This window comes from Cydia strobilella, chromosome 16 (genome assembly GCF_947568885.1).
Source record: "Cydia strobilella chromosome 16, ilCydStro3.1, whole genome shotgun sequence".
Taxonomy (NCBI): Eukaryota; Metazoa; Arthropoda; class Insecta; order Lepidoptera; family Tortricidae; genus Cydia; species Cydia strobilella.
In genome coordinates, this window is record NC_086056.1 from 5,248,647 (window position 1) to 5,275,375 (window position 26,729).

Consider the following 26,729-nt stretch of genomic DNA (forward strand, 5'->3'; position numbering starts at 1 on the left):
AAAATACTGTCTAGGAATAAATTCACACCTCGTAATTCAAATCTGTCCAGACTTAAAAATGTAAGACTCTTACTTGTGATACAAGACCATAACAAATTTTTCCAATGTTGGCAAAATTTGGCAACGCCTGCTCAGTATTGCCTTGTTTGTCGTATTTAAATCCCTCTGTAACAGCAGAATATGCCCTCCAAGCTTGAAATACGCTTTTTTTCACCTTTCTACACAAAAAAGAAACAGTGTCGCAACCTGAAAAGGCGTGGAAGAATGCCAAGACTACTGTATTTTCTGGTCCTGTGAAATAAATTATATATCTATGCGTTACAAATAAAATCATATATTTAAAGAAAGTTTGCAGCACGTAACCAATTGCCCAGATGACCTGTCTCGTACTGCGGTGACATATTTATTTTATTTACAATTAATGGAGGAACTACAAAATTTACCTAATGAAGATGCAATAGCATGGCACGAGAGGAACTGGCCATTCTTTCCTGTGCCAATATGTACCCATAACTCCTGGAGCTCCGGCAATTGTGATATACATGCAACTGCGAGAACAACAACATCAGTATCCACTGTGCGTAGCATAATTTTTGTGTGACCTGTGGCTACAGCATCAGCCACATAATGGACCATCATGTGCGTGTCTGCTTCCTGTACGAGGGCAACTGGTCACGTGCTGCAAACTTTCTTTAAATATATGATTTTATTTGTAACGCATAGATATATAATTTATTTTACAGGACCAGAAAGGACAGAAGTCTTGCCATTCTTCCACGCCTTTTCAGGTTGCGACACTATTTCTTTTTTGTGTGGAAAGGGGACAAAAAGCATATTTCAAGCTTGGAGCGCATATCCTGCTGTAACGAAGGGATTTATATTTGGCAAACAAGGCAATATAAAGCAGGCGTTGCCAATATTGGAAAAATTTCTTATTGTCTTATATGACAAGTAACTCAAGTAAGTCTTACAATATTAAGTCTGAACAAATTTGAATTACGCGAGGTGTCAACCCTAGACTTATTTTAACACTATGCATTTTGTTACTGATTTCTGATCAGGTACAAGTACGAGTGTAAATGAGTGCCGAAGAAATCTCCAGTTAGAGAATCTGCCTCCAACGGAAGATGCGCTAAGTAAACATTATTCTCCGTGCAGTATACCAAGGAGGCTATGTTTGGGGACATATTATAGCCCCTCAGCAACAGGTTATTGGGAGCCCATATGGACAAGCCTACCTGCGGCGGCTGTTGCTTGTTTAGAGCTTATTCGTTGCCGCTGCAAAACAAAATGCACAGGGAGGTGCAACTGCGTTAAAAAAAACTAAAATGCACTGACATATTTATGTGCATGTAGTGGCAATTGCGAACAATATATATCTTATTTCAACCCGCATTTTTTGTCAAACATCTAACTATGTTAATTTTATCACATCCATACTAATATTTTAAATGCGAAAGTGTGTCTTTCTGTCTGTCTGTTACCTCTTCACGCTTAAACCGCTGAACCGATTTACTTGAAATTCGGTGTAGAGATAGTTTGAGTCTCGGGGAAGGACATAGGATAGTTTTTATCTCAGAACTCACCCCTTAAGGGGGTGAAAAGGGGGGTGGAGGTTTATATGGGGAATCAATAAAAAGGAGATTGGATAAAAGTCGCGGGCAAGAACTAGTATTATATATGCGAAAGTGTGTCTGTCTGTCTGTCTGTCTATCTGTTACCTCTTCAGGCTTAAACCGCTGGACCGATTTAGTTGAAATTTGATATAGTTTGAGTCCCGGGGTGGTTTTTATATCAGAAATTATCCTTTAACGGGGTGAAAAGGGAGGTGGATGTTTGTATGGGAAATCGATAAAAAGCATATTGGATAAAAAATAAGCTACCCAAATTACAAACTCCACGCAGACGAAGTCGCGGGCAAAAGCTAGTTAATAGTAAAGTTTTCCCAGTCTTTATTTATATATTTGTATATATATCACGTCCAGAAGTAATTTATTAATGTAATCTACGAACAGAAGAATAACAACTCATCAGAAATCATCTAAACATACTTAAAAATCCTAAAAGCTGCATACCGCTCTTACAACGCGGGTACGCCGCGCGACACAAAACATTTTTTTAACAGAGTTATAAAAGAAAAATGTTTGACAAGTTTACTATTTTATATAGAAGGATAACTGGGCTATTCACAGGTATTTTTTTTCTAGAGAAAATCGCCATAGTTTTAATTTTGTAGAGGATTTTCGAAAAAAAAAGTGTATAGAAAATTTTTGAATTTTGAATTTCTCGTATTTTTTGTATGGGTGAGTGAAAATTTAGTCACAGAAATGAATTCTTCATCCTCGAATTATACGAAAAAGACACCAAACTTGATATATTTGCTAGATGTATGCAGATATAAAGCTTAGAGTGAGGCGCGCCGGAGCCACTTTTTCCCCCCCTCCCCTGCCCACCTGCTGGGGGGGACCTCGTGGCAACCGGGCTAAATCAGCTCAGATCACCCCCAGAAACAACTGTTCCAAACGGTTTGCTTTGTCTCAAAAATGCAAGGTGGTGGACCTAAGATCTGCCACTACTTAACACATTAAGTGCCAGTTGCACCATCCGCACTTGACAGACTGATCAACGTCACCGGGCGCGGCGCGGCAATATACTATGAAACTTTCCATACAATACAATTTAGCGAACTCTTTAACGATGACAAACAGTTTGGTGCAACCGACCCTAACTTTGACATTGTTAACTGACAATTGGTCAACCAATTGGTAAATCAGAATCATTCAAGGCTTGAACTCACCTTCTACATTTTTTGCCAATTTAAAGGCTAAGAGTTCTGTTAGTGAGCTTGTGGGGCGTACGGATACTACCTGTACCGTGGCACAGAATAAATAATACTAGGTACAGTCAGCAATACTTATTAGCTTAGCACCTTGGCATACAAACTTCTATGTACCCCTTTTCTCTGCAGCTGACTGAACAGCACAGAACAGTACAGAAGGTTCTCTCTTACAAAACGCGTCTATTACGACAGACCGCAAGGTGACGCAAGCGCGAGCAGGCGTCCGTTCCGTACCGGTGCGCGGCAACTACTATGGCTAGACACCAAAATTAGTGTAGGCCGCATGTACTTGTAGCCGCGCGACAAAATCGCGGAGTGAGTCACGCCTGACCGTGGCGACTGCTCGTGGTCAACCAGAATTAATGGCAAGCAGCGCTGTTGTGTAGCTACCTATATACCGTACACTGTTAACAGACAATATGTAAATCTTATTACAAAGATAAAAGGACCAACGAGGGTCAGTTAAGAATATTGTTAATAACTTCTGCAAATGCGTAGTACTGGGACGTTTAGTATATTTACGATACAAGTGCGGAGAAGAGGAAATTTGAAACGAGTGGCGATAAGTAATAAAATAAGAAAATAATAAACACGACCGCAGGGAGTGTTTTAAATCGACACGAGTTGCGAATAACCTATTGGCACGTGTATCGTACAACGTTTTACAGTACATAAACCCTTAAACCCCTTAAAACTTAAACCCTTAAAACCCTTTAAACCTTCGACATATGCACGAAAAGTGCTCTTTTACGCACTGGGGCGAGAAAGTAGCACCATATAACTGGCTACAATTTTTGTAGCGATACGTATTGCTAGTTGAGTCAATGATAAAGTTATGTTCACCATTTTGCACCCTAATTCGTTGCAATTTGACAAAAAAGTATGTAGTAAGCCATAAAAACGTTTGCTATTAGCAAACTCTTGCAACTTCGATTGCTAATGTAATCGAAGATGTGCCTTATGCTTAGAGCATTTAGTAACTGGAGACGCCATGTCTGTCATTTTCTGTACAAAACAATCTGCTGATTTTTGCGGGGGAGGGCTGCGTCAAATGTCTGGCTATTTGTACGTAACGTACAAATAGCCATGTCAGATAAACGTCAGTCCATACAATGTATGCACATTGTGCAAGGTTTACGGCAGAGGAGTAAGCTCTTAAAGGCAACTCCGGTTATTAAATGTGACGTTCTCAATGAAAAGGTACCAATTGTCGCTTGCCATAAGGACGCTGTGACATGTTATGCGTATAACAAAACACGGTATACGTACAAGGAAATTTCGTCTTTATGGTAAGAGACAAAGTGGTACCTTTTGTTTGAGAACGTCACAAATGCTCTTAAGGTCTTAACGTGGTAATCGTAAGAGTAAAGAAAAATTGGGGGCCAAGTGACAATCGCAAATAAAAAGCGTCAATACAATACGACGACCGGTCTGGCCTAGTGGGTAGTGACCCTGCCTGTGAAGCCGATGGTCCTGGGTTCGAATCCCGGTAAGGGCATTTATTTGTGTGATGAGCACAGATATTTGTCCCTGAGTCATGGGTGTTTTCTATGTATTTATATATTTTATATATCGTTGTCTGAGTACCCATAACACAAGCCTCCTTGGGCTTACCGTGGGACTTAGTCAATCTGTGTCAAAGAATGTCCTATAATATTTATTTGTTTAAAAACTTGAATAGTGTGCGGTAATGATGACATGACTTTTTGTCACATCTTTCATCCCACTATGTTATAGGAAGCGTGCATGAGCTGTAGGGGGCAGCACAGGATCCGTCAGATTTTTAGCGCGAGGCGTAAATGTGAAGTTTATGCTTCCGATGTAGCTCACAAGATGGCAGAACCTACTATGCACAAGTAAACGTACGAGAACGGTAGATGGCAGTACTTGCTTTGGCGTGAAGTGTCAATGTACATGTTTATGTTTTCGATTCAGGCCACAAGATGGCAGTACCTCCAACGCGCACGGCCACCACCTTGACTAATAATTATATTCTTTTTATAAAATTGAAACTTACTCAGATTGTAGTAGCTTATTCGGATGTTTTTTTATGTTAAGTTAGGTATTTAAGTTGAAACATCGGCAGAAAGATGACACCAAAAGTAAATAAGAGTAAAAATACGAATAAAAATCGTATTTACCAAGAATGTTTACAAATTGAAGCTTACAGAAGTCGAAAATGACGTCGTCGCATTTTGGGTGAATTAAGAAGTTGACGAGGTAGAAATGTCAACCCAGTCTTCCGAAAAAACTATATGTATACTTTTGTAAAAACTACTGTTTTTTTTTAAAGTAAAGGATTTTTTCGTCTATATCTTATGTTCTCTTATGATTTTTAATCTTTGCTAGTCCAAAATATGTCACTACTTAATTGTGTTATTGTTGTAATTTTTACTTCTACTTTATTTTTTTTATACATAATAAGTTTTTAGAGGCGAATATCGGTATTTTTTTATATTCTATGTCCTACAAAACTTTTGTAAGTTTGTAACCAATATCTTGTGATATATTTACGTAACTATTTAAACAAGCAATAAATAGATGAATGACAGTAGTTAAGGTGCATGGGACGTTGCATCCGATTCGCACGTCGCTCCGATGTTTGAGCGAGACAACGCTATGCGCGTATTATAGCGACATCCCGCTCGCACGTCGGAGCGATGCAGTGTGCCATGCGCATCTTATAACACTCAAAGAGCATCATCAGGTCACTTTAATATGGGTAATTTATACAAACTAACCCGTTATTATTTCTCTTGGGTGTATAACTGTATCGTGTTAAGCATAATATAAAAGTAAGTTATTTAAGAAAAAAGTTTTGTATTCTGGTAATTATGAATCTCGTAATATACATTTTAAATAAATACTGACTTGTTTTTATGTTTCCGATGTTATTAGAAAATCCTTTTTTCTGTCCGTTCTTCAAAATTGAAGTCGTTGTTATTAGGGTTCCGTACTCAAAGGGTAAAACGGGACTTTATTACTAAGACTCCGCTGTTCGTCCGTCTGTCTGTCTGTCCGTCTGTCACCAGGCTGTATCTCATGAACCGTGATAGTTAGACAGTTGAAATTTTCACAGATGATGTATTTCTGTTGCCGATATAACAACAAAGACTAAAAAACAGAATAAAATAAATATTTAAGGGGGCTCCCATACAACAAACGTGATTGTATTGACGTTTTTAGATAGATACTGGTACGGAACCCTTCGTGCGCGAGTCCGACTCGCACTTGGCCCGTTATTTGTGGGGGCAGCGGTGGGTTGTGATGTGCATTGAACCGGGGTGCGTCTCCTACAATAGGGAATATTACGCGAAACTGAGTAGGTGGCGACTCTACCACAATCTGAGGGTCTATCGCGAAACAAGTAAATCGAAATTGTATTATCAAACATCTCAGTCACTCATGCATATTTCGAGCGATAAAGAGGCAGATAGCAAAATTTCGGATTCGCGTTTCCCGGTAGCCGCCAACCGCAAACCGCCTTGATGCATCAATGTCATTTTCTATTATCTCAGAAAACTTGTCAAAAACCTGTTAAAGGTACAGTATGTATAAGTTACTCTATGGCTTACTAAAAAGGCTAGTGCTGCACTCTGGTGACAGAACATTGCAGTAATATCCCCTATTCCTCGGAACTCGTGCACAGACTAGATTCCTTTATTAATTTTGTATCTAGCAGAAACGTTTGGGAATGACGCTATTAACCTTAGAAACACATTTAAAGTGGAAAAAATCAGTCTTGGGTGGGACTAGAGATTTCTTTTTATTTCGCAGTATTTCAGTGACGAATAGGAAAATACAAAACACTATGAAAACCCAAAGCAATAAACATAGTCGTAAAACTCAAAGGAATTTAATGGTGTCACTAAATAACTTGTCCAGAATGTGGCAGTGGCAGTGGCACGTATCTACGTAAAGGACTAAGTACCTACTTAGCTAATTATTAGTCATGAAAATGTTTAGTACTTATATTTAGTACTTTTAGTAGAACTGTAATTCAAACCTTTTGGACGCCAATGACCGATATATACGCACCGTAGGTTCAACGCCAAAGACCGATTAATCGGTCATAGACCACAGAGCTACATAGACCTACATTCATATGCATAAAGTTCAATTTCAGTTTTGACACTTCGGTGACGTGGTGTCTGGATTGCTTTTGTTTGACACGGCGTCGAAAAAGTTAAACGACGTTTCGAGATTCTGTGACTATGGAACACAATTTTACAGAATTTCCAGATAACAATAGGTATCTATAATTAGGTATTGTTTCGTTTATACTGTAATCAAAAATATGTGCGTAAATGACATGCAACGCAAGTAATACGCGATTGTTTTTCATTTGTTTCGGATAGTCAAGTTCCTAAAAAACCGGCCAAGTGCGAGTCGGACACGCGCACGAAGGGTTCCGTACCATTACGGAAAAAAACAGCAAAAGAATCACGTTTGTTGTATGGGAGCCCCATTTATTAAATATTTATATTATTCTGTTTTTAGTATTTGTTGTTATAGCGGCAACAGAAATACATCATCTGTGAAAATTTCAACTGTCTAGCTATCACGGTTCATGAGATACAGCCTGGTGACAGACGGACAGCGGAGTCTTAGTAATAGGGCCCCGTTTTTACCCTTTGGGTACGGAACCCTAAAAACAAATGCCTAAGATAATATTGACATCACCGGCCAGAACTATGTCGGGGCGGTGTTATACCGATACAAGTCATTTTATTTAACTTTGTTTTTATAAAATAAAAATAAAAAAACGGACAAGTGCAAGTCGGACCCGGGTATGTCCTTAAACTACGTCCAAAAGAGAGGTATGGGCACTGTGAATGACATCTCGCTTTGTGTGGTAGGGCACAGGACAGCGGATGTCATTTCAGATCTAGAGCAGAGCTCAACTGGGGAGGTACCTCCACCTTACAGAAAACCGCAGCCAAATAACACTAGACCCTACTAATAGTGTTGTGTTCCTGCCGGTGAGTAAGGTTGCCAGAGCTCGAGGGAGAGGAGTGTTAGGGTCGGCAACGCGCATGTAACTCCTCTGGAGTTGCAGGCGTACATGGCTACGGAGACTGCTTAACATCAGGCGGGCCGTATGCTTGTTTGCCACCGACGTAGTATAAAAAAAGAGTCGGACTCGCCCACCGAGGGTTCCGCACTTTTTAGTACTTGTTATAGCGGCAACAGAAACACATCCATCATCTGTGAAAATTTCAACTGCCTAGCTATCACGGTTCATGAGATACAGCGGTGACAGACAGACGGACGGACAGCGGAGTCTTAGTAATAGGGTCCCGTTTTATCCTTTGGGTACTGAACCCTAAAAATGGGAAATAGGGTTATGTCCAAAGAGAATTAAGTAGACATAGAGTGCTCACTCCATACATCAGTTTTGTTATCAAGAAAGACTATTATTTTCGTAGTCGACATCTAGCGTCAAGTAGCGAAATTATCAGTACTGCTACTATGCGATAAAATATAGTTGGAAAATTATTGCCACCTATAAATATTACCTATAGGACATTGGTCCTATTTATTTATTTATTTACTGAAAAAAAAAGTGTTTAGGTACATGTATTCAATTATGACCGTGCTTGTAATATTTTAATTGATTAGATTTGCACTAATAAAGTTAACATAGCAATTATACAATGTAGGCATGTAAAATTAATTATCAAATAAAATTTATGCATCGTAAAATTAAATTGATCCGATATGGTGCGCAATTTGCTCCGAAGGTAGGTATTATTAGTATTAAATTTACGATTTAAGTTGTCTAGGAAAAAGGACCTACAGTGCATTTTGCAATAGGAAAAGAAAAATGATTTTATCGCAAGTGCAGTTAGGTTACTTTATGCACTTATTGCAAGCTGCATCTAAGGTCAGTTTTTGAGAACATCCCAATAGCTATATCGTTTGTTTGCGTCAGTGCAAAGTTCAAACGGCTATATAGTATACATTACAATTATCACCAGTAACTAATTTAGAATATTTAGATCTTCAATGACCAGGTACTTGAAGTACAGTCAGATCAAATTGATAGTGATTTAGAAAAAAATGTTTTTGATAAGCACACAAATAAATGCCCTTATCAGGATACGAACCCTGGTCACTACCAACTAAGCTAGGAGGCCGTAAGATAACAAGAAAAAGATAAGTATGAGGAGACGATAAGATTCGCAATTGAATGTACATGTGGTTACAATGTTTATGGGAGTTTAAAATGTTCAGTTGCTAACCAATATGTATAGGTACTCGTACTTAATCAAAACATAATCGAACCTGACTAAGTATAATAGCTGATTCCATTGTTTAAAATCTACCTATACCTATATACCTACTTATTGTGGTAAGTAAATGTCCGTAACTATCAAAGAAATAAAAAACCGATTACACTAAATCTATATATAATGTGATATTATGTACTTACCTACATATTTGCAAATACCAATATTCGGGCATAGAATGATGATCCATATCGCAATCTGTCAATTCTGCTCAATTTACTATAGGGAACGTGCATTAACTGTAGGGGGCAGTACAGGACCCCCCTGTTTATTGGCGCGAAGTGTAAATGTCAAGTTTAAGAATCCAATGTAGCCCACAAGATGGCAGAACCTACAATGCATAAGAAAACGTACGTGGACTGTAGAGGACATGTACTTTGGCGTGAAATGTCAATGTACAGTTTATGTTTTCGATTCAGGCCACAAGATGGCAGACCCTCCAACGCGCACGGTCCCTTCTCACTATCTATCACTATGTATATAGATGTACCTATAGACTGTCTTTATGCAAGGAAGCTTTGACACATTTTTCGAACAGCACAGTCTGCAATAAATTCGTTACTAATATACTAATTACTTAGGTACATTCAAGGGCATACATATATATATACATTGCCAAAGTTTCAAAAATATGTGTACGCTCTTACACCTTAGACAATAAAGTCGTGAACATATTTTTGAGCTATTTGTCTGGATCGGTGTTTTTGCCTTCGACTGTACCTATTAATTATTTAAGTACCAATTAATTTTCATATTACTGTATAGCACTTCCCTCAAATCTCCATTAGTTGGGCTTTATGTAAAAAAAAAAATGTTGAAGAATTGTTATTACTTTAATTATATAATTGTCGCAATACGTAAATAAATCAATCAAAAATCAAAAACCAAAAAATGTCTAATTATAATTTTTTTGCGTGACAGATTGACAGCTACTTCATCTTCATATAGAAATGAACTGTCATGTCATGTCATCATTATTCGACGCAAGAGGGACTACTGCAAGTAATATTGTACCTACATTACATAATTATATCCTACAAATCGGTTAAAAATAAAAATCATAAACTTTACGTAGGTAGGCATAGGAATAAATCACAATCTATGGTTAGGTATGTGAAAATAAATAACAGCCCTTCTATTCCGATTGCTTACTGAACACGGGAGACTTGACTCACGAAATTATAAGTAGGTACCAACGTTTAGAGAATGATTCTATTTAATATTGTTTATGGTTTTGATACGACTTTGACGATCGTCTTGGTGATTGGCGCGCATCGTATCAAAACAGATCAAAACCGTAACAAATTGTTGAATCAGAATCGGGCTCACAGTCGATATTAAAATTTTATTCCATTCGGCGTCAAGACCCTTGGTCTGTGGGCTCTGGCGCTCTGAGTGTCTTCAAAGACCTGTCGAAGAGACAGAGACGCCACAACTGTGTGCACACGCACAGGAGACCGAAAAGCTGGCAACTTCCTAGCTCGACGTATTAGCCACAATGCCCACAATCCTGCGACCGATTTTGAAAATTCTTTTTTTGATTGTAAGTATATACATACAGATTGGTCCCGTTTTCGTCAAAAAGCAGTTCTGATCATGGGATCCATGAGGAATCGAGGGAACTCCTCAAATGTTAAAGGATATAGTGATTTTAGTATTTTCATCAACAAATCAAGCACTTACATTTAAAAAAGTGACATTTGATGAAGTGGAACTGCTGATGATGATCAGAACGGAACTCTTCAATGACGCATAGTTCACGTTTGGCGATTTGTCCTCTTTGTTATGTTTGTTAAGCAAGTTAGGTTTTCAAGAAACATTTTTGTTAAGCTCGAGTTCTGATGATGGTATCCATGAGGAATCGAGGGAACTCCTCAAATGTGAAAGGCATACATATAGTGATTTTTGTATTTTTATAAACAAATCCAGCACTTCCATTTTAAAAAGTGACATTTGATGAAGTGGAACTGCTGATGATGATCAGAACGGAACTCTTCAATGACGCATAGTTCACGTTTGGCGATTTGTCCTCTTTGTTATGTTTGTTAAGCAAGTTAGGTTTTCAAGAAACATTTTTGTCAAGCTCGAGTTCTGATGATTGATGATGGTATCCATGAGGAATCGAGGGAACTCCTCAAATGTGAAAGGCATACATATAGTGATTTTTGTAATTTTATAAACGAATCCAGCACTTCCATTTTCAAAAGTGACATTTGATGAAGTGGAACTACTGATGATGATCAGAATGGAACTCTTTAATGACGCATAGTTTACGTTTTGCGATTTGTCCTCTTCTTTATGTTTGTTAAGCAACTTAAGTTTTTAAGACATATTTTTGTCAAGCTCGAGTTCTGATGATGAGACCCACGAGGAACCGAGGGAACTCCTCAAATGTGAAAGGCATACATATAGTGATTTTTGTTTTTTTATCAACAAATCCAGCATTTACATTTAAAAAAGTGGCATTTGATGAAATGGAAACTGCTGATAATGATCAGAATGGAACTCTTCAATGACACATAGTTCACGTTTGGCGATTTGTTCTCTTCCTTATGGACCCAGACCTAAACTTGGACCCGGACTCGGACCCGGACCCGGGTCTGAACATGGACCCCAACTCGGACCCGGACCCGGACCGAACTCTGACCCAATCATGGACCCGGACAGCCGGACACGGACCCGGACTCTGATCCGGACCCGGAAATGCTACTAGAAAAGTGGGTTAGGTGGGTGGTTGGGTTTTGAACTGCGATTCTCACAGAATAGAACTGCTATCAGAAAAGTAGGTTAGGTTAGAGCTGTGACCCTTACAAAAACGAAATGCTATCAGAAAAGTAGGTTAGGTTAGGTTAGAACTGCGACCCCTACAGAAACGAAATGCTACTAGAAAAGTGGGTGGTTTTACCTCCTTTTCTACATTATTAGGCAAAAGATGCTGTCTTTTTCATTTCATTGTCTGGAATCTAAGAGTGCACCATCAACAATAAGTGAACTTTCAGCGGCATCCCCAATTGAAGTCGGTTTTTTTTTTCTTAAAAATTATTAGTTCTATTTTATGGTTATTTTAGAATAAGCTTAATTCAGTTATTTTTTTATATAGGTATTTTCATGGATATCAAGCTCGTGCTACGCTGGTTTTCCGAGAACTTGTTTCTGTTGCGTTCTAGCGGTTAATGGGAATGCTTGGTTTGGTATAAAACAAGCGAGCATCGGTTATTTACTATAGTTGTTGACAAATCAGTGCGAAGTTGGTATTGTGTCATAATGATTACGCTCTACTTTGTGTTATTTGTGGCTGCGATAGCTGGTGCGACTGCGCATCCTATTGTAAGTATGAATATTTTAAATTTAATGTAGTATATAGGTATATATTAAATTTATTTATTTTATGGAGTAGGTACCAAAGCCAACAGCTACAAAACATTATACAGTCTTAGGTAATAATACAATTAAAGCTAATTACAGACACACAGATAGAAAATTATTGTTAATTATTTTATAATTACTTTTGTTTAGGTATATTATTGTATCTGAACTGATTATAATATACAAACCGTTGTCCGTCACTTTCTATCCTGCGGTGTTAAAGACTGACAGTTATTTTATCACGTGGATAAAGCCATCCATAATACGCCTGCATCTGATAGAATTAGCTAATAAGCAATAATTTTGTATGGCAAATATTTAAAAGTATTGAATTTCATTTCCATAAATATATTTTTTAGCTAGTATCATTCCTGTGGTGCAAGGTGATTTTTTTTGTCTCGTTCAGCACTCGGCAGGTAAACAACCTGCCATATGCAAAGCTCAAGATTCCGCTTTTGGAATAATTGAGGGATATATAACAACTTTGTTTCCATGTTAAACAAATAACTATTTCTTATTGGATTTCAGGAGGAAAGTAAAGTGAAGCGACAAGTGCTTGGCGGTGAATCGTTGCAAGACCCAAATGACCCGATATACAAGAAATTGGCGCAAGAATCGTTTGAAAAGTACCGCACAACTAACCCTGGCGAGCAAATAACTCCTAAAAAACTCAAGGTAACCAGAGTAACTACACAGGTAGTTGCTGGTACTATGACTCGTCTTGACTTCACTGTAACCCCTGCCAATGACGAGGATATTACATGCCATTCTGAGATTTGGGAACAGCCGTGGCTTAAAAAGAAGGAAATTAACGTAGACTGTAGTTTAAACAAATCGCAAAGTAAAGTGAAGAGACAAATTACGGGCGGACTAATGGAGCAAGATCCAAATAACGAAGAGTACAAAAAATTGGCACAAGAATCGCTTGAGAAGTTTAGCGAGACCAATCCTGGCGGACCAATTAAAGCTAAGCAAATCAAAGTAACAAAAGTAACATCCCAGGTTGTATCCGGTTTTATGATTCGTCTTACATTCACCGTGGTGCCTGCCAATGGTGAAGAGTTTACATGCCATTCTAATGTTTGGGAGCGGGCCGAGACGAAGGACATTGATGTAACTTGTGATTTGAAACGCTAGAAGAAGAATTATGAAATGCGAAACATGGTTTCATGTTTTTATTGCGGAACTTACTTTTTGTATTTCTTCTTGTATTGTGAACCATTAAGTAGGTACCTATAAATAGTAAAACATGTTATTGTGTATCTTTTTCCTAGCCTACCGTTAGAATAAACAATCAGAATAAAAAATATTCTTGATTTCATATATTTTGACATGACATAGCCGTAGGTATTATGCACGAATTTTCTCAAGGAAAACGATGCAATTGTAGTTATATATATTTGTGCAAATACAGCAGCTAAGTGTGTTTCGCGCATTAGAAATGAAGTTGCCTACAATATGGTAAACATTAATGGCGACTGGCTGCAAAACAAATGAAGGTTTTCCTGTATTTTTACACATAAATACGAATATGTATATTACCTATATTATAGGTATTTATTATGCTGAGTTTTGTTATAGTATCATAGCAAGTACCTACTCGCCGTTAGAAACGACATATAGCACAATCGGATTAGGACTAACTTTGAAATCTCTTGAAGAGTCGTAAAATATGGTATGTATATTAATTAAAGATTTCTTTTTCAAATTCCAACCCTAAGGGTATGAAAACGGAATTATTGATTCTTTACTCACTGAGTGTAATGTATTACCACGCATAACTTTTTACAGAGTAGTCCGATTTTGATAATTCTCTTTATTGGACCTCGAAGTTGGTCCCATATAAATTTAGAAAGAAAAATTCCTACAAAATAGGGGGGCTACAAAATAATTTCTAAAAAGATCAAATACCCTAAGTACGAAATTCCTAAAGACTTTGTACGTAGGTAGGTTAGGTTCGTTAGGTAGCTTTCGATGCCCGAAGGGCAAACCGCTCAGAAATAGGAGCCCTGTTTGTTGTAATGTTTAAAAAAAAAAGAAACAGTGCGTTGGGACCATGGTTTCGTACGTTAGACTTTAAACTAAGGTCAGCTAAACGTAGGACAAAATGTCGTTAGAAATTTCGCAATTTATACATTTTAAACTTAGCCAGCCGTGTGTTCCAAATTGAATGTGAGAACTTCGCTTCACTCGCTCGTTCGACAATCGAAGAATCTTTATTTCCATTAACGTCTTTGATGGTCAAGAGGGGTTCTCTTGACCATCAAAGACGTTAACTGACGCGTGCGGCTACACCCCAAAGCCCAATATCACCCTTCGTGCATTCCTACAAGGTTCACAAAGAAGCGACGCGACGCGAGGTGTGGCGTTCAAAGGGTTAACTCGGATAAACGGTTCGAATTTTCATAAATCACCCGTGGCTGCAGTAATGAGACGCATATATTTTCCTTGGCAAGACTTCTACATATACGAGTTGTACGGAATGCCTATTGGACGAAATGTGTCTTGGACTAAATTCATGTTGGACGATATACGATATACGTGTTGACGTAATACGCGTTGGACGAAATGCGAATTGAAATATCATTTGGACGAATTGCGTATTGGATTTTACAGCTAACAAATCAATTTAAATTTCGTTGTCTGCAATCTGCATCTCTTTCCCACAAATACTGTCAGTATGATAGAGAGAACAAACTTAAAATTACGAGTCGTTACAGATCCCAGGATCAATAGACTAGTGTTACTTACAATGTTTGTACAATTGTGAATTGTGAATAGGACGGGACCGTACAAAACAGCCGACTACCATCAATATCTTTCATTGCCGATTGAAAGTCGTCCGAAACAGTAAAATAATGTCCCCGCTATATTATGTGCTATTTGCAACTTTTCTGGCAAAAGTTGCCCTTTCTTCGGTACGTAAAAGTAATTTGGTGCTAATTTTGATGTTTCGTTACCTTATGGTACTCCCATGCTGACTGTGTGACACAAGTAATAAAACAATATGAATAATCATGTTTGTACCTTTCACACGTAACCATATAACATTACCTAGGTATGCAGTCAGTGTGGGAGAACCATTAGCTTTTTGGTATATATTTTTATGCGATGATTTTGAATTAAACTATAGAATAACATTAATTTAAATTAGATTTAGCTAGTACGATTTTCAATATTAGCATGAGGGGGTAATCAATAATTTGTTTTGCAGGAACTAAGTAGAGTGAAGCGACAAGTGCCTGGCGGGTTAACATTGCAAGATCCTACTGACCCAACTTACAAACAACTGGCGCAAGAATCTTTCGAAAAGTACTGCACAACTAACCCAGGCGGCCAAGTAGACGTTGAGGACCTTAACGTAACCAGAGTGACCAGACAAGTTGTTGCTGGTTACAAGACAGTTATTGATTTCACTGTAACCCCTACCAATGGTGAAGTTATTACGTGTCATTCTGAGATTTTCGAACAGGCGTGGCTAAAAAAGAAAGATATTAAGGTAGAGTGCAATTAATATTAATCAACCAAACATTGATGGTGGTCTAGAGGAAAACGATCCCAATGACGAACAACAAACTTGTGATTTGAATGACCGGTAGGAGTCCATTTTATACCGACTAGAAAAAGAATTAAAAAATGCGAATCATGGTTTCAGTCCATAGTTTATTCCAGAACTTACTTTTTAGATTCATACTCTTAATTATGAATTATGTTGTGAACCACCAAGTAAATGTTAAAACATATTGTGTATTTTTTTCCTAGTCTACTTACCTAGTTTCCCAGTGCGGGAAGTCCTCCTAGGTTCATCCTTTTCTCCACTTGCTCAATGGTCAGAATGTTCGAGCCGTCTAAGCCCAGAGAGCCTACCGCCAACATTGAAAATCGTTATCTGCCTTTCTTCTCTTGCATATTAGAGCACATTTCGATTAGAGAATTAAGGATTTTCGATTTTTCGATGCTAATAGCTTACCGCCCTCAGAGGGCTTAGCCAAGATGCCAATCGTGTGCACCGTAGCTAGGAGGGCTTCGTCACTTTTCCTTTAATATACTTATGACACCTTTTTTAGTTTATGATGTATATGTGACTACTTTAAAAACACAAATCAAAATATTTGATAAAAATGATTTGATTTGTTCCCAAAAACTTGAACAGCGAAGTGTTTGCGCATCAGCAATAAAGTTGAGGTAGTAACATTAATGGTGGCTCGCGAGGTCGCGACATATTTGCACAGATATTTAATTATGAATATAATTTATTATGCTGAATGGATGCATTGTTATAGTAATAAGACCTCGACGTCAGTCGAGTTACGTGGTTACGACATGGGTTTATTCATTGATAACGTAAGAACGATATATCGTGCCCAATTAGACTTTGACATCATACAATATTATGTGAGAAAACTTAAGACTTCTTAGTCTCCCCATCCCCCGTCTTAAGTAAGATGCTGCGTAGTTTTCCAAAATAATTAGTTCAAGTTTGCTCACTCTATATTAGAAAACACACACTCCTCTTCCATCTTCTCGGGGTCCTTACATAACACATAATCAATGACCGGCCCCTAGGAGTTCTACCAAACGTAGCTGCAATTCCATTCCATGACACTTTCATGACTTTTTTCACATTTCGTGGCACTTTTTCTTTTTTATGTTTCTCTGCTTTGTATAATTTTCTATTTTAGTGTTTGTGCTAACGAATAAATTATTTATATTTCTATTTTTCTATTTCAATTATAGCCTCGTAAGTCCCCGTGTACTTGTACAAGTACAAATAAACATTGAGTTTTAAACTTGTCTGTCTGTCTGTTACCTCTTCACGCTTAAACCGCTGAACCGATTTAGTTGAAATTTGGTACCTTTAAAGATAGTTTAGTTAGGACATAGGATAGATAGTTTTTATCTTGGAAATCACCCCTTAATAGACTGAAATAAATGTCATATAATATTTAAATATATGTAATATTTTTTGAAAATAATTTAATTTCTAATACTTCTAATAGCACCCCTTAATAGGGTCAAAGATAGATATAACTCCGTAATAGATGGATACAGTCTAAGGAAAAAACGTGCCTCGAAAATCACGAAAATTTGACTCTCGATCAGATGGCGCCACTAGTTTTGGCCTACACTCGTATAGAGGGCGTTGACTGTTTCGTTTGTTATTTATAATTTTAACGCATACCAGTGAAAGAACATGGGTCAAAATCATATAAAAATAATTAATGCAAATAAAAAAATAATTTATCCATATTTAAATACATTTTAACGTATTTTTTTAAATCTTCATTTTTAGTTTTAAAGTATGTCGATAGATGGCAGTGAATTTACAGTGGTTACAAAATTTACTATGACAGTACCGCTCTATCTTATTATATCCTCATTGATAGGGTGAACAATGAACATTATCTTACTTCCACACCGGAAGTCAGATAATTGATGCATCGCCCGATAATTGATGTAGGCATTATGTTCGAAATGAATGATTGCCTTTACACTTTCTCTAGGTGTTAATAGTTGCTTCTCAAATAAGGAAGTTTGTATAGGGAAGGGAATCAATAGTTAAAAAGCAGATTAGATAAAAAATAAGCAACGATACCCAAATTACTAATTCCAAGTCGCGGGCAAAAGCTAGTATATACCATGGTATAATAATATACTCCGCCTGGGGCCCGTTTCTCAAAAGCTTGTAAATTGTAATACAAAGCGGATGTCACTTATTGACAGCTTTTGTTAGAAATTAAGGGACTTCTACTTGTATTACAAGTTACAAGCTTTTGAGAAACGGGCCCCTGGTACTCTCTTCCGAGACTCGCGAACCACGTGACTGACACAAGCCTACGTCATCATGCTGTTCACAGGTTCACAGGCATGGACACCAATCGTCTGCAGGTGTAAATAAACAAATGCCTGCGACGCTGCGACGGATTTACTGGCCACGAACCATCTCAAACGTCAGACTATGGCAGATGACTGAGCAGAAACCCATAGGACAGGAAATTCTTGAAAGGAAATGGCGTTGGATCGGACACGTACTCCGTACGACGGACAGCCATCTGGCCAAGCAGGGTCTCCGTTGGCATTCGGCTGGCAGTAGACGGTCGGGGAGGTCTTGACGGTCTTGTACTAGGTACATCGAGGCGATCAGTTGAGGCTGGCTCAACTAGACTCAGCTGTTGGAGGGCAGCTCAGACTCGACTGGAAAGAGGGAAGTAGCCGCTCAAGATCGTGACATATGGAGGATTTTTCTGCGAGCCCTATGTCCCTAATAAGGGATAACAGGAATGCATCATCATCATCGTACGACTTTCAAACCTTCAAAAAAAGAGCGTATTCCCATATTAAATGTCGGCAATGCACTTACAACCCCTCTGGTGTTGCAGGTGTCCATGGGCGGCGGTAATCGCTAACCGTTATTCAATTTGTCTGCTCGTTTGCCTCCTATATCATAAAAAAAACCTTGCAACAAATGGCATGTGATTTCACTGATTTGAGATAACTGCTGGCTAAATAAATAGGACCAACGAATTCAATCGATTGATTAGATAGATGATGTACCTTAAATCGCATACTATTATTGGGTCCAATTTGTCCCCGCCCACGTGATCGCCGCCATACATGAAGCGGGGACAAATGGGGATGATTTATATAAAAACACCTATTCATCAGTGGCCTGGCGGGGACAAATGGTCTGGACGAGCCGTCTAATTTATCACGCAGTGGTTATATTCTCTGGGGGCCTTCATTCAGTTTCACGTCATAATACTCATACTCATACTCATTTATTTATAATAATATTTCATATTACACGTCATAATTGGATTTACATAATATATTCAATTCATTCAAATAATCATTAATTAAATTTAATACTCAGCCGAATGATGCAAAGCCAAATAATTCATGTTCATTATGGACGCCCGTTATCGTGCCGGGTATTATCATGGCTGTATATTATTGGCTCAAGTGACATGATTGGCTTGCTCAACTTTTTGACACTTGACAGATGCTTGACAGTGACAACTCAACAGCTGTCAGCTGTGACTCAAGTAAAGTACCTAAGGAGCGTTATCTACGTTATAGTTATTCGTACATAATTATTAGTTGTAAGTTATTGAATGCTTGTATTGTATTTTATAAATAGTGGTTTGAGCTGCTGGCCGTGTTGTCAATGCTCTTGTCAATAAATTAAAAAAAATACGACAGTGACTTCACTTTAGTTTCAAGTAAAGTAAATCGGAAAACGTTAATAAGTAGGTAACTTTAGTAACAAATTAATTAATATTGTGCTATTATTGCAGGACAATAGGTACAGTGTAATTTAAGTTAGTAAATAATTGAATATACTAAATTCTATCCGTATCCGATGTGTAAAATGTAAACACTCCAATGTACGCCCCTTTTGTCATTGTCAATTGTTTTGATTTAAATATATTCGGTTGTCAATTGATATTGATTTTGCGGGTGGGTAAACAGGGTAAACTATAAATAGTCTCAGTCACCAGTCAAGCCATTTTATCCACTGACTCAGGCTAAAAATGACCAAAACCTTTAAAAAAATAATATCTTCTATTTAAGGAAATATCAAACGGGATAACATAGCAAAGCAAAATGAATCTACCAGGGGGTCAAGCAGAAAAAGACCCATGTGACCCAAAGTACATGCAGTTGGCACAAGAGTCTTTTACTAAATATTGTGAGACAAACCCAGGCGGACCAATTGATGTTAAAGAAATCAAAGTCACCAAAGTAACACAACAGGTAGTTGCTGGTTCCATGACACGGATAACATTCACAGTGGAACCCACCGACGGTGAAATATTTACATGCTATGCGAAAATTTGGGAGCAGCCGTGGCTTAATAAGAAGGAAATTGAAGTAAAATGTGAACCGGACGACTAGTGATCCGGAAAGTGCAAATTGTATTATGGCCATTATAAATTAAGGAATTTTAATATATGTTATAAATTTTTGTTCTGGAATTTTATTTTTGATATTTATATGTATTCTTAAAAATTTAATAAAAGAAAGTTACTTATAAAATGTTGTTTTCGTACCCTGGCAAAACAATCTTTATCCTTCTTCCCCGGCAGATTCATTCTGTGTGTGTATTGTCTACCTTGGATATCTCTTACCTTAATATGGGCAAGAATTAGTAGATGGTGTTTTTCATTTGTCCCCGCCCCATGTGGCCTCTTCCCATTGTCACTATAAATGGAAATACACTGTAAATTAAAAAAAAATATGTTTAGTAGTTATTATACAGGTCTGTATTGCCAGTAAAGGCAAACCAGAAAGTAAAACATAAAACCTGACCAGGAATATATGAACACGCGCCATGTTGCGGAATTTCACTGGAACTAATATTTTCATACTATACTGAACTGTCATTACAGGGCGGACACGCTATACATCAAAAATCACTTGCGTTTCTATGTGTGAACGGCACGTCTGTACACGCGTCATGCGTCATAGTGTGAGTAAGTTGCTTAAGGCGGTTCCCTGAGCCAGAAGGCGAAAAATCTCCTTATATGATCATGTTTTTCTAAGAGGCGTTGATATTCGTAGACGTGGAAAAAATATATGTAGTTCTTGACTATATTATCTTTAACAACATAGCTTCCGATACACGAATTATGACACTTCGCTCGATACAATTAATTCCCAAAGTAACCTCTAACTCGGACTTTTAATCCTACTTTACTCGGTTATTTGTTATGTGATACTATAAACAAAAAAGAAGGAAAAACAATCTTAACATAAATAGTAATTTCATAGCTTTAGAATTTCGATATTGTAAGGTAACGTTTTTAAAATAAATAAAAACCGACAAAATTCGATCAAAATTGACACTTGGCGCGTATGTTCTTTCCCGTTCTTTCTTGCGAAATGTGACAAAGACAGTGGCAAACCGATGGAACGGCCTTAAAAACGGTACTGAGCGGCCGGCAAACGGCCGTCAATCTGCTGTCGCGGGGCGAGGTAATTCGAGTCGGGGCGGGCCGGTGCGTGTCCGTTCTGTATGATAATACTATTACTTATTCTGTGCTGTCATCCTATACATGAAAATAACAGCGTCCTCTTGACAATGATCATATATGAAGACTTTCCGTTCGTCGCGACATCTATTGTCGAGTAGCAGTACTGATAATTCCGCTCCTTGACGCTAGGTGTCGGTGTCGACTACGACAATAATAGTCGTTTTGGTAACAAAACTGATGTATGGAGTGGGCACTCTATATCTATTAATGGGATTGGCCGGTCGAAATAATTAGCAGATGGCGCCAGCATAGCTTGCCCTGTCAATCCCTAGAATTGTGTCAATTTTTTGTTTTTTTAATGCCCTTTAAGCCAAATCTCATAGAAAATGGGGCAAGCTATATGGCGCCATCTCTGCAAACCTTTGACAGTTGCCAACCCCATTATATTTGGCAGGATGGACGCGGACGCACAATAACTTAGGCACTATACTGTATACTGTAATATGATCCGTGACTTCCATGAATCAGCGACAGATTAAAATAGGTACTCTTACTATAATTTATAGATCTCTGTCTGAAGATATTTTTACTGTACCTATACCTAGGTACCTACTTAGTTCCTATACGTGACAAATTTTTGAACACAAACAGAAAAATATTTATTTTTATGACCGATAACAATAAATGATAACACATACTGTGTGGGGAAGTTGAAGTTGTAAAATGTAGTTATTATTTATTAAGTACAAACAATTACTTTTACCGTCATGCTGCTATTTAAAATATCTGGCCATGAAAAGCTTTACTCCTTCAAAGTAATAAAAAAGAACTAAGTATGTACAGTCAAGGGCATAAATATATATACATTCCCAAAGTTTCAAAAATATGTGTACGCTCTTACACCTTAGACAATAAAGTCGTGTTCACATATTTTTGGCCATTTGTCTGGATCGATATTTTGGCCTTCGACTGTAAGTACCTGCTTAGTAGAGATGAAAGTGAACAATTTGTTCGATCTAGTAGGTACTTAGGTATAATATATAATAACGAAGGTATACCTATTAGGAAGGCAAACGAGCAAACGAGAAACAATTGCTTTCTTAGGGTTCCGTAGTTTCTTAGAGGTTTTCAGTAGAGTAATAAAATATCGGTTGTAGATATTAGGATGTTTGAGAATTTCGATACAAGATTCTTCTTGTATAATAATATTTAAGAGTCACACGTATACAAACCCGCCGCCAGAAAGCCGCTCTCATACAAACGTTACTTTCTCATTTTGAACATCTTAAACTTCTTAAAGGTATCTTATAGGTAGGTATCTTATAAATATCTAATTTTTGAGTGTATTTTTATTAGTATTGAACGTTAAAATATTTTGATGGTAACAACTGGGAATAAAAATATTCAATAGGTAGTTACCACCAAAGTGAGTTGAGGTTGAGGTGGTAATAACTACTGGGTTTTTTCTCAGTTGTTACCACTGGGGACAAGTGAGAAAATAATAACTAAACTTGGTAGTAACTCTAGTGGCAATAGAATAGAATAGAATATAATATTTTTTTATTGTATAACTGTGTACATACAAAGCCCATTAACCCATAACCCATTCCGTGTGGTTCTATAAACAACAGGATAGAGAATAGTACCTATATAATTCGTACAAAATTCTCACTGTCTAACAAAACTGATGCTTGACAACGAAACACGGTAATAAGTAAATTGTTACAGAGGTGTCATGAGCGCATTGCTTTTTATGAATAAGGCGCACAAAATACCCATTGTTTGGAGTATTTTTGCTCCCACCTATAGTTTACTTTAGGGGTGCAAAGTTACCCCATTGTGCGCCAAATTAACAGGACCGCCAAAAAAGACTGATTAATTTTATGACTAACGTAGCACTTCAAAAAATATATATATATATATACAATTTTGTTTAACTGAGTATATAAATCGTAATATAGAAATATTATATTTATATATATTAGATATTATTTATTATATATTTGACGACCTTTTTTGCAATTGGAGCATATAGTTACCCACCAAGGACCAAAGTAGGACTATTTTACGGTACCTAATAATACATCTGTAGCAAAAGTATGATAACACATACTGTATATACCTAACAGTCGAGTAGCTATGCTCTGCTATTAAATAAAAATGTAATTTACAAAAAACAAGTTCTGTTTTTTCCGTGTATACCCACGGCGGATTTTGCTAATTTAAACCACCCCGTGGCTCCGATACTAATATTTAATACATTTATTTAGTTGCGTGTCCGCAACGAATGCAACACGATTATTCGCCTGGTATAAAACAGAGCCCATTAGTTAGGCCACATACGTAAGTCTGCAAGAAGAAACAGTTCATAGACATTTTCGTAATGACACCTATGTACCTTGTGCTAGTTATAATTGTGCTGGCGAGCGTTGATGCCAATCTTTTTGTAAGTATAAATTATATATTGTAACACCACTACCACTACACGCCAATCAATGGAGCAGTGGTCGAGTTAGATCTCGCTAATGGCTCCTCTACACGATGGCCCAACATCGGCCAGTCTAAGGGATGCAGCTGGAATGAGATAGCAATATCACTTGCTCCCACTAACGAATAAATGCGCCCCTTGGACTGGCCTACGCTGGGCCATCGTGTAGAGGAGCCAGAACGTTTGTTCAACGTAAGATCATGAATTCATGACCCTCGGACCACGGCCGAGGATTATTTGAGGAGAAATGCAAGTGGGGACTTCGGTACCGCACCTCTGTTGAAATAGTCTAGTGTCTGTGCCGTAGTAAAGCTTACTGGGGCCCATTTCTCGAAAGGTATTATACTAATATTATTAGTCCACGAACTGTTAAATCGTATGAGTTTCCATAGCAACACACTAATAATATTAGTCTAATATCCTATTATATTTATTTATATATATTTTATGTTCCCCTGTGAAGTACTCATGTGATATCTACAGTATCTACTTACCCAAATTTTAAATGTGAGACTATTGTACAGACTTAATAATATAAATATGTATAAATAAGTAGAAATAAGTGAGACTGACACCTGACTCCAATAACCAAACTAAGAAGTGGTAGTTTTGTGTAGCGTTGTTTTAACAAACAAAAATTATACTATAAACTGAAAATTTAGATATAATTCACTAAAGATAATTTTTAAGAAAAAAAAAACCGACTTCAATGGGGGATGCCGTTGAAAGGTTACTTATTGTTGATGGTGCACTCCAGACAATGAAATGAAAAAGACAGCATCTTTTGCCTAACTAAAAGGAGGTAAAACCACCCACGTTTCTAGTAGCATTTCGTTTCTGTAAGGGTCATAGTTCTATCCTAACCTAACCCAATGTTCTGATAGCATTTCGTTTCTGTAAGGGTCACAGTTCTAACCTAACCTAACCCACTTTTATGATAGCAGTTCGGTTCTGTGAGGATCGCAGTTCAAAAAAAAGTCCAGGTCCAAGTTTGGGTCTGGGTCCATAACGAAGATAATAAATCGCCAAACGTGAACTATGTGTCGTTGAAGAGTTCCATTATGATCATCATCAGCAGTTTCACTTTTTTATGTAAATGCAGGATTTGTTGACGAAAATACAAAAATCACTATATGTATGCCTTTCACATTTGATGAGTTCGATCGGTTCCTTATGGATCCCATCATCAGACCTCGAGCTTGACAAAAATGTGCCTTGAAAACGTAACTTGCTTAACAAACATAAAAAAGAAGACAAATCGCCAAACGTGAACTATGCGTCGTTAAAGAGTTCCATTCTGATATTTCTGATCATCATAAGCAGCTGCACTTCATCAAATGTCACTTTTTTAAATGGAAATGCTGGATTTCTTAATGAAAATACAAAAATAACTATATGTATGCCTTTCACATTTGAGGAGTTCCCTCGATTCCTCATGGATCCCATCATCAGAACTCGAGTTTGACAAAAATGTGTCTTAAAAACCTAACTTGCTTACCAATCACAACGAAGAGGACAAATCGCCAAACGTGAACTATGCGTCATTGAAGAGTTCCGTTCTGATCATCATCAGCAGTTCCACTTCATCAAATGTCACTTTTTTAAATGTAAATGCTTGATTTGTTGATGAAAATACTAAAATCACTATATGTATGCCTTTAACATTTGAGGAGTTCCCTCGATTCCTCATGGATGCGTTTTGACAAAAACGGGACCAATCTGTATGTATATACCTACAATCAAAGAAAGAATTTTTAAAATTGGTCCAGAAATGACGAAGTTATGGAGTAACAAACATTAAAAAATAAATAAAAAAAAACAACCGAATTGATAACCTCCTCCTTTTGAAATCTTGAAGTCGGTTAAAAAAGTGACCAAGTCCACCTGTCAAAAAATATTTCATAAAATAATTTAATTTAAAAATAAAATAAAAAATAAAATTCATTTATTTCCGACATTGTCCATATTTTGTTAGTTGTTAAATAAAACTTATAACTAATAATAACTTAACTTTATAATTTGTTCTCTAGTTAATAATTATAACTACTATTATGTGTTTTATTTTTTAGGAGGCGTCGAGCGCGATAAAACAGAAAAGTAGAGTAAAGCGTCAAAAACTTGGCGCTCCAGAGATACAAGACCCCACAGACCCGAAATACCACAAATTGGCCCAAGAATCTTTTGAGAAGTACCGTGAGACTCACTCTGCCGGTCAAATCATTGTTAAGGATATCATAGTTACAAAAGCAACTAGACAGTTGGTGGCTGGAGATATGTATCGTCTTTCATTCACCGTGTTCCCTAACTATGGTGATGAAATTAACTGCTATTCTGAAGTTTATGAAAAATTAGATCATCAAAAGGAATTTACTGTAAATTGTGATAATGTTAAAAAGCAGAGTAGAATGAAACGAGATAATCTGCGACGTAAAAACCCTTGGGCCGTCTACCCTTGGAAGACTGGCCACTTTGTGAACCCAAATAGCACTGCCAATAAAAAGTTAGCGGAGGAATCGTTTGCGAAGTACCTTACAATTCACCCTGAGAGTCAAAGTCTTGCTACAGAAATGAATCGAATCATTGTAACCAAAGTACATTATCTGCCTGCCGAGAATAAGGATACTATTGATTTCGTTGTATTTTTTAACACTGCGTATCCAAAATCCTGCCATTCTGAGGTTCGTCAACATTATTGGGATTTAACAAAAGATATAACTTTAAATTGTAGTAATTTACTGACAATTGTATATCCTCCAGAATAATTA

The 26,729-nt window shown here is 37.4% G+C and overlaps 2 protein-coding genes across 2 annotated transcripts in view; both read left to right on the top strand.

Moving 5' to 3' along the window:
- LOC134748233 (uncharacterized) overlaps positions 1-5,705 on the top strand; it is a 30,384-nt gene extending 24,679 nt beyond the window's left edge. The window contains exon 10 of the mRNA XM_063682954.1: positions 2,582-5,705. The gene's annotated coding sequence lies outside the window, so the exon portion shown is untranslated. The remainder of the gene's footprint in view (positions 1-2,581) is intronic.
- A 6,618-nt stretch (positions 5,706-12,323) lies between these two features.
- On the top strand, positions 12,324-26,729 carry LOC134748514 (uncharacterized). Its single transcript, XM_063683307.1, has 10 exons — positions 12,324-12,459; positions 13,027-13,633; positions 14,832-14,891; positions 15,280-15,416; positions 15,713-16,004; positions 18,388-18,527; positions 20,098-20,396; positions 22,948-22,966; positions 23,836-23,922; positions 26,034-26,729. Exons 1-10 carry the CDS (start codon positions 12,397-12,399, stop codon positions 26,724-26,726), a joined length of 2,397 nt encoding a protein of 798 aa, XP_063539377.1. The 5' UTR covers positions 12,324-12,396; the 3' UTR covers positions 26,727-26,729.

Excerpts from the sequence above, each read along its gene's own strand:
- LOC134748514 (XM_063683307.1), top strand. The coding sequence starts at position 12,397 with ATGATTACGCTCTACTTTGTGTTATTTGTGGCTGCGATAGCTGGTGCG. Across the intron at positions 14,892-15,279 it reads AGGGTTAACTCGGATAAACG|GACGGGACCGTACAAAACAG; the intron begins GTTCGAATTTTC and ends AATTGTGAATAG. Across the intron at positions 18,528-20,097 it reads AATGGCGTTGGATCGGACAC|CAAAGCAAAATGAATCTACC; the intron begins GTACTCCGTACG and ends GGGATAACATAG.